The sequence below is a fragment of the Oncorhynchus clarkii genome, chromosome 6 (genome assembly GCF_045791955.1).
Source record: "Oncorhynchus clarkii lewisi isolate Uvic-CL-2024 chromosome 6, UVic_Ocla_1.0, whole genome shotgun sequence".
NCBI lineage: Eukaryota > Metazoa > Chordata > Actinopteri > Salmoniformes > Salmonidae > Oncorhynchus > Oncorhynchus clarkii.
In genome coordinates this window covers 2,864,304-2,880,238 of record NC_092152.1, presented here as the reverse complement: position 1 = coordinate 2,880,238, position 15,935 = coordinate 2,864,304, and the positions used below count along the sequence as shown (strand labels likewise).

Sequence of the window (15,935 nt, the reverse complement as noted above, 5' to 3'; positions counted from 1 at the left end):
AACAGACCAGACCACAACAGACCAGGCCAGACCCCAACAGACCAGACCAGACCAGGCCAGACCCCAACAGACCAGACCACAACAGACCAGACCAACAGACCAGACCACAACAGACCAGGCCAGACCCCAACAGACCAGACCACAACAGACCAGACCAACAGACCAGACCACAACAGACCAGGCCAGACCCCAACAGACCAGACCACAACAGACCAGACCAACAGACCAGACCACAACAGACCAGGCCAGACCCCAACAGACCAGACCACAACAGACCAGGCCAGACCCCAACAGACCAGACCATAACAGACCAGACTAGACCACAAAGCCAGCAGAGACCATTTGATGGGCATGTTAAGGGCTAGCTCTGGCTTGAGACCTAGTGGGACCTTGTTAAGCCTTGATGTGATGCTGCTAATCAAAAACTCACAGAGACTCACAGAGAATTAGACTTAATGAAATGACCATTCAGTCAGCCTCTGAAGTCTTAATCCACTGATACAATAGATTCCCTGGACATTAGTGTGTTGCTGTAGCTTGGGGACCAACTGTGGTCAGATGCTAACCAGACATTAATTTAGCATGTAGCCGTAACTAGCCTAGTGTGTGGACAGATGCTAACCAGACATTAATTTAGCATGTAGCCGTAACTAGCCTAGTGTGTGGGCAGATGCTAACCAGACATTAATTTAGCATGTAGCCGTAACTAGCCTAGTGTGTGGACAGATGCTATCCAGACATTCATTTAGCATGTAGCCGTAACTAGCCTAGTGTGTGGACAGATGCTATCCAGACATTAATTTAGCATGTAGCCAGCCGTAACTAGCCTAGTGTGTGGGCAGATGCTAACCAGACATTAATTTAGCATGTAGCCGTAACTAGCCTAGTGTGTGGACAGATGCTATCCAGACATTCATTTAGCATGTGGCCGTAACTAGCCTAGTGTGTGGACAGATGCTAACCAGACATTCATTTAGCATGTTGCTTAATAAAATTAAATTCAGCATTGAACAAAGGTGCAAGTTTAAATTTGTTCCACCTGAGTGGGTCTGACCACCAATCAGAGACCACTATGATGACACACCAAATGATGACCACCAATCAGAGACCACTATGATGACACACCAAATGATGAGCACCAATCAGAGACCACTATGATGACACACCAAATGCGTTTGATGGATCGTGGGAAAAGACTGCTGCCTGGTTACAGGGTTACTGCTGCGTAGTTACAGGGTTACTGCTGCCTGATTACAGGGTTACTGCTGCCTGGTTACAGGGTTACTGCTGCCTGGTTACAGGGTTACTGCTGCCTGGTTACAGGGTTACTGCTGCCTGGTTACAGGGTTACTGCTGTGTAGTTACAGGGTTACTGCTGCCTGGTTACAGGGTTACTGCTGCCTGGTTACAGGGTTACGTCTGCCTGGTTACAGGGTTACTGCTGCCTGGTTACAGGGTTACTGCTGCCTGGTTACAGGGTTATTGCTGCCTGGTTACAGGGTTACTGCTGCCTGGTTACAGGGTTACTGCTGCATAGTTACAGAGTTACTGCTGCCTGGTTACAGGGTTACTGCTGCCTGGTTACAGGGTGACTGCTGCCTGGTTACAGGGTTACTGCTGCATAGTTACAGGGTTACTGCTGCCTGGTTACAGGGTTACTGCTGCCTGGTTACAGGGTTACTGCTGCGTAGTTACAGGGTTACTGCTGCCTGGTTACAGGGTTACTGCTGCGTAGTTACAGGGTTACGGCTGCCTGGTTACAGGGTTACTGCTGCCTGGTTACAGGGTTACTGCTGCGTAGTTACAGGGTTACAGGGTCTGCCTGGTTACAGGGTTACTGCTGCATAGTTACAGGGTTACTGCTGCCTGGTTACAGGGTTACTGCTGCCTGGTTACAGGGTTACTGCTGCCTGGTTACAGGGTTACTGCTGCCTGGTTACAGGGTTACTGCTGCCTGGTTACAAGGTTACCGCTGCCTGGTTCTAGGGTTACGTCTGCCTGGTTACATGGTTAAAACAGAAACAACAGTTTCATTCATTCCGAGTGGTTGAGGTTAATGTTTGGGGATGAGCATTGTGACCTGCCGTAGCCGCAGTGGTCTGAGAAACACGCTTGGGTTATTTCTAGTGATCAGGCTGTTCATATGTTTTAATAAACACCCATATAATCTGGGAGAAATGAGGGAAGACTTGAAGACCATAAATGATTTTGTAATAAAAAAGCTTGAAAACAATCCCGCAAATGATTGGATATACATGCTGTGCGGTTCTCTGCTGCCGTATCCTCATCTGAGCTATTTCAGAACAAGAAGCCAATCCTAACAGGGCCATTGAGGTATAGGTGTGGCAACGAATCCCATTGTTAGGGGCGGAGACCTCTGGTCATTCTATCCAGTATCTGTCGTGGCTCTGTGTATCTCCTTGAGTGACAGGGGGGGGGGGTGGGGGGGGGGGGCTTGGTGTGAGAAGCTCCATGCAGGAGGACAGGGAGAGCAGCGACTTGCAAGTAGCAAACGGATATTACATGTGCCAGAGTTGCGTATCACATTTAACAAACCAAACATTGAAATACTTCTATAGAAGGTAAAGTAAAAAACCCTAACAAGTCTGTGCATCACTACCAGCAAATGGTAAAATATGGTATACCGCCAAGCACTAGTGTGTGTGTAGTACTGTAGGTCTATTTCGGTACATGTGACTTCCTGGTTCTACCATAATGACACAGAAAGAGTCTACACACACACACACACACACACTACAGAAAGAATCAGCTCAAATGTCTTTCTTTCTGAACAAAGTACTCAACAAGACAACGAGCATCTCAACTTGTAATTTTGTGTGTTTTTTTTACACCAAAGTAGTTGAAGATTGTATTTAGTCTGTGACTTCTAACCCAGTTTTATTTTGTATTTTTAACTAGGCCAGTCAGTTAAAGAACAAATTGTTATTTACAATGACATCCTACCGGAGGAACAGAGGGTTAAATGCCTTGTTCAGGGGGAAGAAAGACAGACCTTGTCAACTCAGGGATTTGATCCAGCAACCTTTCAGTTACGGGCCCAAAGCTCTAACCACTAGGTTACCTGCAACCCCTGTTGAAGACTGTCTTTGGTTCAGCCTTAAGGCTTGGCAAGTATACAAGAAGCTTGCAGATGATCTAGATTGTCTCTCTCTCTCCCCTCTGTCTCTTTCTCTGTCTCTCTCTTAGTCTCTCAGTCTCTCTCTCTGTCAGTCTCTCTCTCTGTCAGTCTCTATGTCTCTCTCTCTCTCTCTCAGTCTCTCTGTCTCTCTCTCTCTGTCTCTCTCTCTCAGTCTCGCTCTCTCTCGCTCTCGCTCTCTCTCTCTCTCTGTCTCTCTCTCTCTCTCTCTCTCTGTCTCTCTCTGTCTCTCTCACTCTCGCTCTCTCTCTCTCTCTCTCTCTGTCTCTCTCTCTCTCTCTCTCTCTGTCTCTCTCTCTCTCTCTCTCTCTCTCTCTCTGTCTCTCTCTCTCTCTGTCTCTCTCTCTCTCTCTGTCTCTCTCTCCCTCGATTTAAATTTAAGGGGGCTTTACTTTTAATCCGTTTGTCTGCATGTTTCTAGACATGGCATATGGGGGTGTAGTGAGCATCTTGAAAAAACAAATACTAAAAACTTGAAAAACAATCTATCATAAACACAATAAAAAAAATATAATGATTTATTATTGAAATATCATGGGCGACCAAAAAATAATAATATGTTGGACAATTTAAGGCCAAGTGGCAAACAATAATGCAGATACTAGGGATGGAGGTGTGACCGTGTGGGTCTGGACAGAGGAGATGTAGTCATTGTTTAGGGTACTAGGGATGGAGGTGTGATCGTGTGGGTCTGGACAGAGGAGATGTAGTCATTGTTTAGGGTACTAGGGAACTAGGGATGGAGGTGTGACCGTGTGGGTCTGGACAGAGGAGATGTAGTCATTGTTTAGGGTACTAGGGATGGAGGTGTGATCGTGTGGGTCTGGACAGAGGAGATGTAGTCATTGTTTAGGGTACTAGGGAAATAGGGATGGAGGTGTGACCGTGTGGGTCTGGACAGAGGAGATGTGGTCATTGGTTAGGGTACTAGGGAACTAGGGATGGAGGTGTGACCGTGTGGGTCTGGACAGAGGAGATGTAGTCATTGTTTAGGGTACTAGGGTACTAGGGGTCTGGACAGAGGAGATGTGGTCATTGTTTAGGGTACTAGGGTACTAGGGGTCTGGACAGAGGAGATGTGGTCATTGGTTAGGGTACTAGGGGTCTGGACAGAGGAGATGTAGTCATTGTTTAGGGTACTAGTGGTCTGGACAGAGGAGATGTGGTCATTGTTTAGGGTACTAGGGGTCTGGACAGAGGAGATGTGGTCATTGTTTAGGGTACTAGGGTACTAGGGGTCTGGACAGAGGAGATGTAGTCATTGGTTAGGGTACTAGGGGTCTGGACAGAGGAGATGTAGTCATTGTTTAGGGTACTAGTGGTCTGGACAGAGGAGATGTAGTCATTGTTTAGGGTACTAGGGGTCTGGACAGAGGAGATATGGTCATTGGTTAGGGTACTAGGGGTCTGGACAGAGGAGATGTAGTCTTTGTTTAGGGTACTAGGGGTCTGGACAGAGGAGATGTGGTCATTGTTTAGGGTACTAGGGTACTAGGGGTCTGGACAGGGGAGATGTAGTCATTGTTTAGGGTACTGGACAGGGGTCTGGACAGAGGAGATGTGGTCATTGTTTAGGGTACTAGGGTACTAGGGGTCTGGACAGAGGAGATGTGGTCATTGTTTAGGGTACTAGGGTACTAGGGTACTAGGGGTCTGGACAGAGGAGATGTGGTCATTGTTTAGGGTACTAGGGTACTAGGGGTCTGGACAGAGGAGATGTAGTCATTGTTTAGGGTACTAGGGTACTAGGGGTCTGGACAGAGGAGATGTGGTCATTGTTTAGGGTACTAGGGTACTAGGGTACTAGGGGTCTGGACAGAGGAGATGTAGTCATTGTTTAGGCTACTAGGGGTCTGGACAGACGAGATGTGGTCATTGTTTAGGGTACTAGGGTACTAGGGTACTAGGGGTCTGGACAGAGGAGATGTGGTCATTGTTTAGGGTACTAGGGTACTAGGGGTCTGGACAGAGGAGATGTAGTCATTGTTTAGTGTACTAGGGGTCTGGACAGAGGAGATGTAGTCTTTGTTTAGGGTACTGGGTACTAGGGGTCTGGACAGAGGAGATGTAGTCATTAAGGTGATACCCCACAATGGGGTTGTATGACTTCCTGTTTACAGACATCATTAAGGTGATACTATCATACACAATGGGGTTGTAACTTCCTGCTTACAGACATCATTAAGGTGATACTATCATACACAATGGGGTTATGTGACTTCCTGTTTACAGACATCATTAAGGTGATACTATCATACACAATTGGGTTATATGACTTCCTGTTTACAGACATCATTAAGGTGATACTATCATACACAATGGGGTTGTAACTTCCTGCTTACAGACATCATTAAGGTGATACTATCATACACAATGGGGTTATGTGACTTCCTGTTTACAGACATCATTAAGGTGATACTATCATACACAATTGGGTTATATGACTTCCTGTTTACAGACGTCAACATAAAAAAAAACTCAGATCTCTCCAAGACGTTATTACACAATTTACGATTGGCTCTTGGGTCAAAAAAGCTTTCTCTCGAAAGACAATCGTATGTTTAAAAAGTCTTGCTTGACTGTGCTTCAAAACAAAGACACAGTCACGGGTTAGTATATACTATAAAGTCAGTTACGCTGGACTGACTGTGCTTCGAAACAGGGAACTGGCTGATTTACCACTGTGGCTAAGGCTATAAATAGCTTCATGGCCTCTGTCTAGTAAGAACCATCACGAGTGCTGAGCGACTAGTGCTTTTGGTTATTATTATTACAAAATAATCACGCTTTTTGATTTAGATCATTAAAAAACAAAACATTAACTACATTATCAAATAATGACATTATTTTTTTTTTTTTGATTGAATTTCCAAAGGCAAAAACAGAGAACATTCAATTGCCAAAACATTTAAAATATTCCATTGTGTCTGTCAGATCCACATTGGGTAGACATCCATAGAGAAACAGGAAATGACTATTAAATAATACATTATTTCATTTATCATATTATTTAGGTCTGATTTTCTGACTTTATAATGTTTAATTCCTTAAAAGTCATCATCTCATCTCTGCCCAGGCAGTAGCAGTCAGCCAGACAGTTCTCTGTTCTCCCCATACTGTACTGTCTGTTGACATCCTATTTAGCTAGCCTGCCTAAGTATGCTGCTGTCTGACAATCATTTGACTAGTTCTTCAAAGTAGATAAGACCTACTTTCAGGAACGGTCTCTGTCCCTCATCGTTGTGTTGTGTGTGGTCTGTGTGTACCTATCCTAACGTAGCAGGTGTTAAAGTGTATCCGTCCAGAGATCTGTATATAATGACGAGATGCTCATGTCTCCTCCCTAACAATGGGAGTCGCTGTCCCAAAGGTGGGAATGCAGGGGACTTGCTTAGGTCCAGAATAAGCCCATAGAAACGCATTGTGCTTATTATGGACAGATTTTGGCTTAAGTTAAAGCTCTCGGTTCGCCTCTTCCTCTCTGACCTGCCTGAGCCGGAAATTACTGCCGCAATAGATTATGGTAATTGTAGTCAAGTATACCCATAACATGATGCAGCCATCACTATGCTTGAAAATATGGAGAGTAGGACTCAATAATGTGTTGTATTGGATTTGCCCCAAACATAACATTTTGTATTCAGGACAAAAAGTGAATTGCTTTGCCAAATTTTTTACAGTTTTATTTTAGTGCCTTGTTGCAAACAGGATGCATGTTTTGGAATATTTTTATTCTGTACAGACTTCCTTCTTTTCACTCTGTCAGTTAGGTTAGTATTGTGGAGTAACTACAATGTTGTTGATCCATCCTCAGTTTTCTCCTATCACAGCCATTAAACTCTGTAACTGTTTTAAAGTCACCATTGGCCTCATAGTGAAATCTCTGAGCAGTTTCCTTCCTCTCCGGCAACTGAGTTAGGAAGGACGCCTGTATCTTTGTAGTGACTGGGTGTATTGATACACCATCCAAAGTGTAATTAATAACTTCACCATGCTCAAAGGGATATTCAATGTTTGTTTTTTTTTATTTTGACCCATCGACCAATAGGTGCCCTTCCTTGCGAGGCATTGGAAAACCTCCCTGGTCTTTGTGGTTGAATCTGTGTTTGAAATTCACTGCTCGACTGAGGGACCTTACAGATAATTGAATGTGTGGGGGGTACAGAGATGAGGTAGTCATTCAACAATTATGTTAAAGACTATTATTGTACACAGAGTGAGTCCATGCAACTTATTATGTGACTTGTTAAGCACATATTTACTCCCGAACATATTTAGGCTTGCCATAAGAAAGGGATTGAATCTTTAAAGACTCAATAAATTTCAAATTTTCATTTTGTATTAATTTGTACAAATTTCGAAAAACATAATTCCACTTTGACATGATGGGGGTATTGTGTGTAGAGGCCAGTAACAAACACAAAATGTGTTAAAAGTCAAGGTCTATACCAGGCAGTGTCGGAGGAAGGCCCTAAAAATCATCAAAGACTCCAGCCACCCTAGTCATAGACAGCCACCCTAGTCATAGACAGCCACCCTAGTCATAGCCAGCCACCCTAGTCATAGACAGCCACCCTAGTCATAGACAGCCACCCTAGTCATAGACAGCCACCCTAGTCATAGACAGTCACCCTAGTCATAGACAGCCACCCTAGTCATAGACAGTCACCCTAGTCATAGACAGCCACCCTAGTCATAGACAGCCACCCTAGTCATAGACAGCCACCCTAGTCATAGACAGCCACCCTAGTCATAGACTCTCTGCTACCGTACGGTAAGCGGTATCGGAGCGCCAAGTCTAGGTCCAAGAGGCTTCTAAAACAGCTTCTACCCCCAAGCCATAAGACTCCTGAACAGATAATCAAATGGCTACCCAGACTATTTGCATTGCCCCCCCCCCCCTTCCCCCACTGCTGCTACTCTCTGTTATTATCTATGCATAGTCACAAATAACTCTAAATACATGAACATATTATCTCAACTACCTCGACACCGGTGCCCCCGCAAATTGACTCTGTACCGGTACCCCCTGTATATAGCCTCCACATTGACTCTGTACCGGTACCCCCTGTATATAGCCTCCACATTGACTCTGTACCGTAACACCCTGTATATAACCTCCACATTGACTCTGTACCGGTACCCCCTGTATATAGCCTCCACATTGACTCTGTACCGGTACACCCTGTATATAGCCTCCACATTGACTCTGTACCGGTACCCCCTGTATATAGCCTCCACATTGACTCAGTACCGTAACACCCTGTATATAGCCTCCACATTGACTCTGTACCGTAATACCCTGTATATAGCCTCCACATTGACTCTGTACCGGTTCCCCCCTGTATATAGCCTCCACATTGACTCAGTACCGTAACACCCTGTATATAGCCTCCACATTGACTCTGTACCGTAATACCCTGTATATAGCCTCCACATTGACTCTGTACCGTAACACCCTGTATATAGCCTCCACATTGACGCTATACCGGTTCCCCTGTATATAGCCTCCACATTGACTCTGTACCGTAATACCCTGTATATAGCCTCCACATTGACTCTGTACCGTAATACCCTGTATATAGCCTCCACATTGACTCTGTACCGTAACACCCTGTATATAGCCTCCACATTGACTCTGTACCGTAACACCCTGTATATAGCCTCCACACTGACTCTGTACCGTAACACCCTGTATATAGCCTCCACATTGACTCTGTACCGTAATACCCTGTATATAGCCTCCACATTGACTCTGTACCGTAACACCCTGTATATAGCCTCCACATTGACTCTGTACCGTAATACCCTGTATATAGCCTCCACATTGACTCTGTACCGTAACACCCTGTATATAGCCTCCACATTGACTCTATACCGGTTCCCCCTGTATATAGCCTCCACATTGACTCTGTACCGTAACACCCTGTATATAACCTCCACATTGACTCTGTACCGGTACCCCCTGTATATAGCCTCCACATTGACTCTGTACCGGTACCCCCTGTATATAGCCTCCACATTGACTCTGTACCGTAACACCCTGTATATAACCTCCACATTGACTCTGTACCGGTACCCCCTGTATATAGCCTCCACATTGACTCTGTACCGGTACACCCTGTATATAGCCTCCACATTGACTCTGTACCGGTACCCCCTGTATATAGCCTCCACATTGACTCAGTACCGTAACACCCTGTATATAGCCTCCACATTGACTCTGTACCGTAATACCCTGTATATAGCCTCCACATTGACTCTGTACCGTAACACCCTGTATATAGCCTCCACATTGACTCAGTACCGTAACACCCTGTATATAGCCTCCACATTGACTCTGTACCGTAATACCCTGTATATAGCCTCCACATTGACTCTGTACCGTAACACCCTGTATATAGCCTCCACATTGACTCAGTACCGTAACACCCTGTATATAGCCTCCACATTGACTCTGTACCGTAACACCCTGTATATAGCCTCCACATTGACGCTATACCGGTTCCCCCTGTATATAGCTTCCACATTGACTCTGTACCGTAATACCCTGTATATAGCCTCCACATTGACTCTGTACCGTAATACCCTGTATATAGCCTCCACATTGACTCTGTACCGTAACACCCTGTATATAGCCTCCACATTGACTCTGTACCGTAACACCCTGTATATAGCCTCCACACTGACTCTGTACCGTAACACCCTGTATATAGCCTCCACATTGACTCTGTACCGTAATACCCTGTATATAGCCTCCACATTGACTCTGTACCGTAACACCCTGTATATAGCCTCCACATTGACTCTGTACCGTAATACCCTGTATATAGCCTTCACATTGACTCTGTACCGTAACACCCTGTATATAGCCTCCACATTGACTCTATACCGGTTCCCCCTGTATATAGCCTCCACATTGACTCTGTACCGTAACACCCTGTATATAGCCTCCACATTGACTCTGTACCGTAACACCCTGTATATAGCCTCCACATTGACTCTGTACCGTAATACCCTGTATATAGCCTCCACATTGACTCTGTACCGGTACCTCCTGTATATAGCCTCCACATTGACTCTGTACCGGTTCCCACTGCAATTCTGTTACTGGGTGTAAATCCACTTACCGTACTTCCAATAACTAAATGACATTTGTTATAACTCCAGGTGTGATGTCATAGCTGACACCCCATTATTCTGTCTGCTGACATCATTGAATCTTAATTCAGAGTAGATGTTTTAAGAGTTTTTGGAATACGTGGTCACATAAAAACCTGAGGGATATTTTACAGTAATTTTACAGTAAGTTTTACAGTAAGTTTGCAACTGCACAGTTCTTCCAGTAAATGTGTTTTTTTTTTTACGTTCCGTGTAAATTGTTAAAAGTAGTCCTTGTGCATAGAGTTGTATGGTTTTTAAACATTGAAATGAATGTTTTTGTTTGGCATACATTTAAATAGAAGAAATCTGAGTCAGCGCAATTCTGTTTCCTGTGGAATTACCCAGCAACAACCACAGGAGATGGTGGCGTTCCCTTCAGTAAGCAAAACCAACACACAGACACAGACACAGAATAACACATAAACACACACGGTACGCAAGTCATGAGAGGTGTACACTTACCTGATAAATCCAGAGAAGCCAGTGTTTAAAGGATATATTGGCATGGGTGTGGTTAGGCCAGAGATGGAGTTGAGGTTTGACAAACCGTGCCAATATGTATATAACCGTGCCAATATGTCCAAACACCGGCTTCTCAGACATCATCACTTTTATACAACGGGTTAACCAACATATTACAATAATGATTCACATATTTTCAAAACTTAATTTTGTTGAATGTATTCATATTATTTCATCCTTCCACAAGATTTTAGTCCCGACACAAATCTAGGGTCGCTACCCAAGCCGGCTGGTTGTTCGTTCTATCAGTTCTGTGCCAGTGTAACGGATGTGAAACGGCTAGCTTAGTTAGCGGTGGTGTGCGCTAAATAGCGTTTCAATCGGTGACGTCACTTGCTCTGAGACCTTGAAGTAGTTGTTCCCCTTGCTCTGCAAGGGCCGCGGCTTTTGTGGAGCGATGGGTAACGATGCTTTGAGGGTGACTGTTGTTGATGTGTGCAGAAGGTCCCTGGTTCGCGCCCGGTTATGGGCGAGGGGACGGTCTAAAGTTATACTGTTACACCAGAGACGAGACCCAGTCGTTCAGTCTTTTTGTTCTGTATCTATGGCAACCCAGTCGTTCATTCTAAATGATCCATTACCATACTGGCTGGCAACGTTCTTATCCCTTGCTTGCTAGCTTTTCAACTATGGCTAATTTACAGTCAAAAAGTGCAGCCAGAATAACAACAAAGTTGCTGCATTTGCATTAGTTCAAGATGTTTTCTAGTGACATTTATTTGGACACATCCATAACAATGAGCTAATGAGGAGCGATTTCACCTGGCGTTGACAATGTGCTCTCTCGTCAGGACACTGTTGTTCAGAGGAGCTAGCCAAAAACACAGCAAACACAATCACTTCAAACTGAAACTGGAAAGACTACAAACTAGCTGCACTTTGTTTCATTTTACCTTTTTCCAATTGACATTTCTTTGTATATATCCATAAAAATGTTGCCAGCTGATTCATGATTTTGACTGGCTGAGAAACGTTGCCTTCCTGTCTGTCTCGTCTCGACTCCCGACATGTTCATTACTATGGGACAGATGGAGATTGAATTTGGACATTGAAACAATGTTGCAAATGTCGGAGAGACAGACAGGAAGATTTATACAAATCTCCGCTTTTGAAAACTAAATGTTAATTTAAAAGAAATGTGAGATAATGTCGAGATGCTTTTATAGTGGAGATCAAGTTTATAAATTGCCTGGCTGGGCTGATGAGACAGTGGGTTGCACAGTCAGATGGAACAGAGTAAATGGGCATTTTAACATCATACATTTAGCTGGTGGTAACATGTGGAATAGACACCGGCTGAAATGCGTTTTTAACCAATCAGGATCATACCCACTCGCTGTATAAACACACACACACACACACCAAGTTGGATGAGGTGTACACACACACCCATAAACACACACACACACACACACAGACACACCACAAACTGGGGGGACCTTGCAGAGTCCAGACAAATTGCGTTATCCCAGAAACACACACCATTCATTAGATAACCCATGTGAACCATTTCCCTGAACAACTGAACAACCAACCCTGGGGACAACCAGTAGGCAAGCCATGGCCCAGTAAGATACTGTGTATCAATGGTACAGAATGAATGGCCCAGTAGGATACTGTGTATCAATGGTACAGAATGAATGGCCCAGTAAGATACTGTGTATCAATGGTACAGAATGAATGGCCCAGTAGGATACTGTGTATCAATGGTACAGAATGAATGGCCCAGTAGGATACTGTGTATCAATGGTACAGAATGAATGGCCCAGTAAGATACTGTGTATCAATGGTACAGAATGAATGGCCCAGTAGGATACTGTGTATCAATGGTACAGAATGAATGGCCCAGTAGGATACTGTGTATCAATGGTACAGAATGAATGGCCCAGTAGGATACTGTGTATCAATGGTACAGAGTAGGATACTGTGTATCAATGCTACAGAATGAATGGCCCAGTAGGATACTGTGTATCAATGGTACAGAATGAATGGTCCAGTAGGATACAGTTTTATCAATGGCACAGAATGAATGGCCCAGTAGGACACAGTGTATCAATGGTACAGAATGATTGGCCGAGTAGGAACACAGTGTATCAATGGTACAGAATGAATGGCCCAGTAGGACACAGTGTATCAATGGTACAGAATGAATGGCCCAGTAGGACACCGTGTATCAATGGTACAGAATAAATGGCCCAGTAGGACACAGTGTGTCAATGGTACCGAATAAATGGCCCAGTAGAATACAGTGTGTCAATGGTACAGAATAAATGGCCCAGTAGGACACAGTGTGTTAATGGTAAATAATAAATGGCCCAGTATGATACAGTGTATCAATGGTACAGAATAAATGGCCCAGTAGGACACAGTGTGTGAATGGTACAGTGTAAATGGCCCAGTAGAATACAGTGTATCAATGGTACAGAATAAATGGCCCAGTAGGACACAGTGTATCATTGGTACAGAATAAATGGCCCAGTAGGATACAGTTTAATCAATGGCACAGAATGAATGAATGATGTCAACAATCTAATAACGTTGTACTGTACCTTCTGGAGCCTTTGGAATAAGTGAAGGTGAAGGTGGCGTCAGTATATCTGAAATCTGAAATCAATAAGAGGGGAAATAGAACCGGTCAGAACGGAAATCAATAAGAGGGGAAATAGAACCGGTCAGAACGGAAATCAATAAGAGGGGAAATAGAACCGGTCAGAACGGAAATCAATAAGAGGGGAAATAGAACCGGTCAGAACGGAAATCAAGAAGAGGGGAAATAGAACCGGTCAGAACGGAAATCAATAAGAGGGGAAATAGAACCGGTCAGAACGGAAATCAAGACGAGGGGAAATAGAACCGGTCAGAACGGAAATCAAGAAGAGGGGAAATAGAACCGGTCAGAACGGAAATCAAGAAGAGGGGAAATAGAACCGGTCAGAACGGAAATCAAGAAGAGGGGAAATAGAACCGGTCAGAACGGAAATCAAGAAGAGGGGAAATAGAATCGGTCAGAACGGAAATCAATAAGAGGGGAAATAGAACCGGTCAGAACGGAAATCAAGACGAGGGGAAATAGAACCGGTCAGAACGGAAATCAAGACGAGGGGAAATAGAACCGGTCAGAACGGAAATCAAGAAGAGGGGAAATAGAACCGGTCAGTTATTATCCACTACAACACAATGGCAAGATACAACCACAGGGAGAGAAGAAAAAAAAATCCCTTCAACAAATGCAGTTTCCATGGCAACATCAAAAGGGGTTCCACTGACTGACCAAATATGTAAAGGAGCATAAATTGTCGGACAATATCACATTTACACAACCGTTACGTTATGTCCGGTTGAAATGTAACGTCAATAGGCAAATGGACCAGTCGGCTGGTGTCTTCAATATTATGTCTGTCTGTCATATTCTGTAGGGATGTTTAACCAAAGCCTATTGTCATCATGACAAGAATATTAATCTATTCCTATTTCTCTTCATGTGAAATAATTATCATCATTTCAAACTATCCGTATCAAGGCCTACAAATGTTTTGCCAGACAAAAATGTAATGATAGACTATAATGGTGTCTGGGTTTTCCCAATTTAATCATCACGCACAGCTATCGAATACAATTATTTAGGCCTATGATTAGATTAATTTGTTAACGATATTGACAACTGTCAAGTCTAGAAGATGCTTATGTTATTGAGGGCAGTGATGTAAAATTATAGACTATAATGGTATCTGGGTTTTCCCAATTTAATCATCAAACACATCTATCGAATGCAATTATTTAGGCCTAATGATTAGATTAATTTGTTAATGATATTGACAACTGTCAGGTCTAGAAGATGCTATTGCTATTGAAGGCAGTGATGTAAAATGAGAGTGTTCCTCAACATACACTAGACCACATAACCTAACGGTTGGAACACACCACTACCACCACTGACTAACTACACACACACACACACTCTCACCAGAGAAAAGGCAGTCTTTCTCTGCCTTGCTCCTTTGAATTACGATGTTGACGTCTTTTTGTATTCTCTCTTGTCTTGAACACATCCCCATGAAATAAACCCCACGGGAATGGCTTCTCTGTTTTAATAAGCGAGAAATAAGATCCCATCAAATGACTTGATGTATTTCCAGTGAAACTGACATTTGCAATGGAGCGTGGATGGCTGAGCAGGCTGGTTCAGACGGTTTTCGTTATATTCCAGGTGTTTTGTCGGATTCGTTTCAACTCGTACGGGATATCATCTCGGATAACAATAGATTATGATAGGCCTAATATGCAGCGGGAGCAGGAATCGGCAGTAGTTCCGCACCTCGATGGATTTCATAAAGACAGCCTGTTTTACACCGGAAGCCCCAGTCCCCACTCTTCATCACTGTGCACGGTTCAACCTTCCTAGCAATGGCGATTTCGAAAGCTACGGGATAGAAAGCTCGACCGGTCTTAAATTGAAACCAACATCGCTTGCGCGGTTTTATTATATCTAGAGATGAACAAAGCAGAGGATCTTGAATAGTAAACTTTGCCAGATGCTGCCCGTGGAATCAACCGCCGACAGTTCCCGTCGGTGTACAATAAACTATGCTGATGTCAGAGCATGTCATCCACCCATCTATTTGTCAGATTGTCACGGACTGGAATGAAGTGTAAACCCATAGTGTGACTTCATCCATGAGAGAGCTATGGACAGAGAGAATAAACGATGCTATTACGAAGTGCATGTGATGCACGCCTGAATATGTCCCGTATAGCCAGCCTACCTACCCATCAACCCAAGAAACTGCTCATAGCTTCCTAACGTTTCCAACCTGGATTCGGGGAGACCTACAGTGACATAGTACATGTAAATAAGGGACACTCCTATTAGTAAAACACATTACATTTCGGTATCGTATGCGTTCATTTGTGGATGTCCATCATCCTTATGGTGTGATATGTTTTAAATTGCAATTCATACAATACAGTATGTCACACATTTTCTGAAATGTACAATATGTTACGAATTCCAATGAACATTAGCTAGATGGCTAATTTTGAACTTTGAACATGAACTAGGTGGTTAATGTTAGCTATGCTGGGATTAGGGCTA

The 15,935-nt window shown here is 43.8% G+C and overlaps 1 protein-coding gene across 1 annotated transcript in view; it reads right to left on the bottom strand.

The window, feature by feature from the left end:
- Window positions 1–15,487, bottom strand: part of LOC139410557 (protein mono-ADP-ribosyltransferase PARP8-like) — a 102,699-nt gene extending 87,212 nt beyond the window's left edge. The window contains exons 1-2 of the mRNA XM_071155846.1: window positions 14,808–15,487; window positions 13,393–13,447 (exon numbers count right to left, since the gene is read on the bottom strand). Of these exons, the coding sequence (XP_071011947.1) occupies window positions 13,393–13,447; window positions 14,808–14,898 (146 nt within the window). The 5' untranslated portion in view covers window positions 14,899–15,487. The remainder of the gene's footprint in view (window positions 1–13,392; window positions 13,448–14,807) is intronic.
- Window positions 15,488–15,935: the final 448 nt, after the last annotated feature.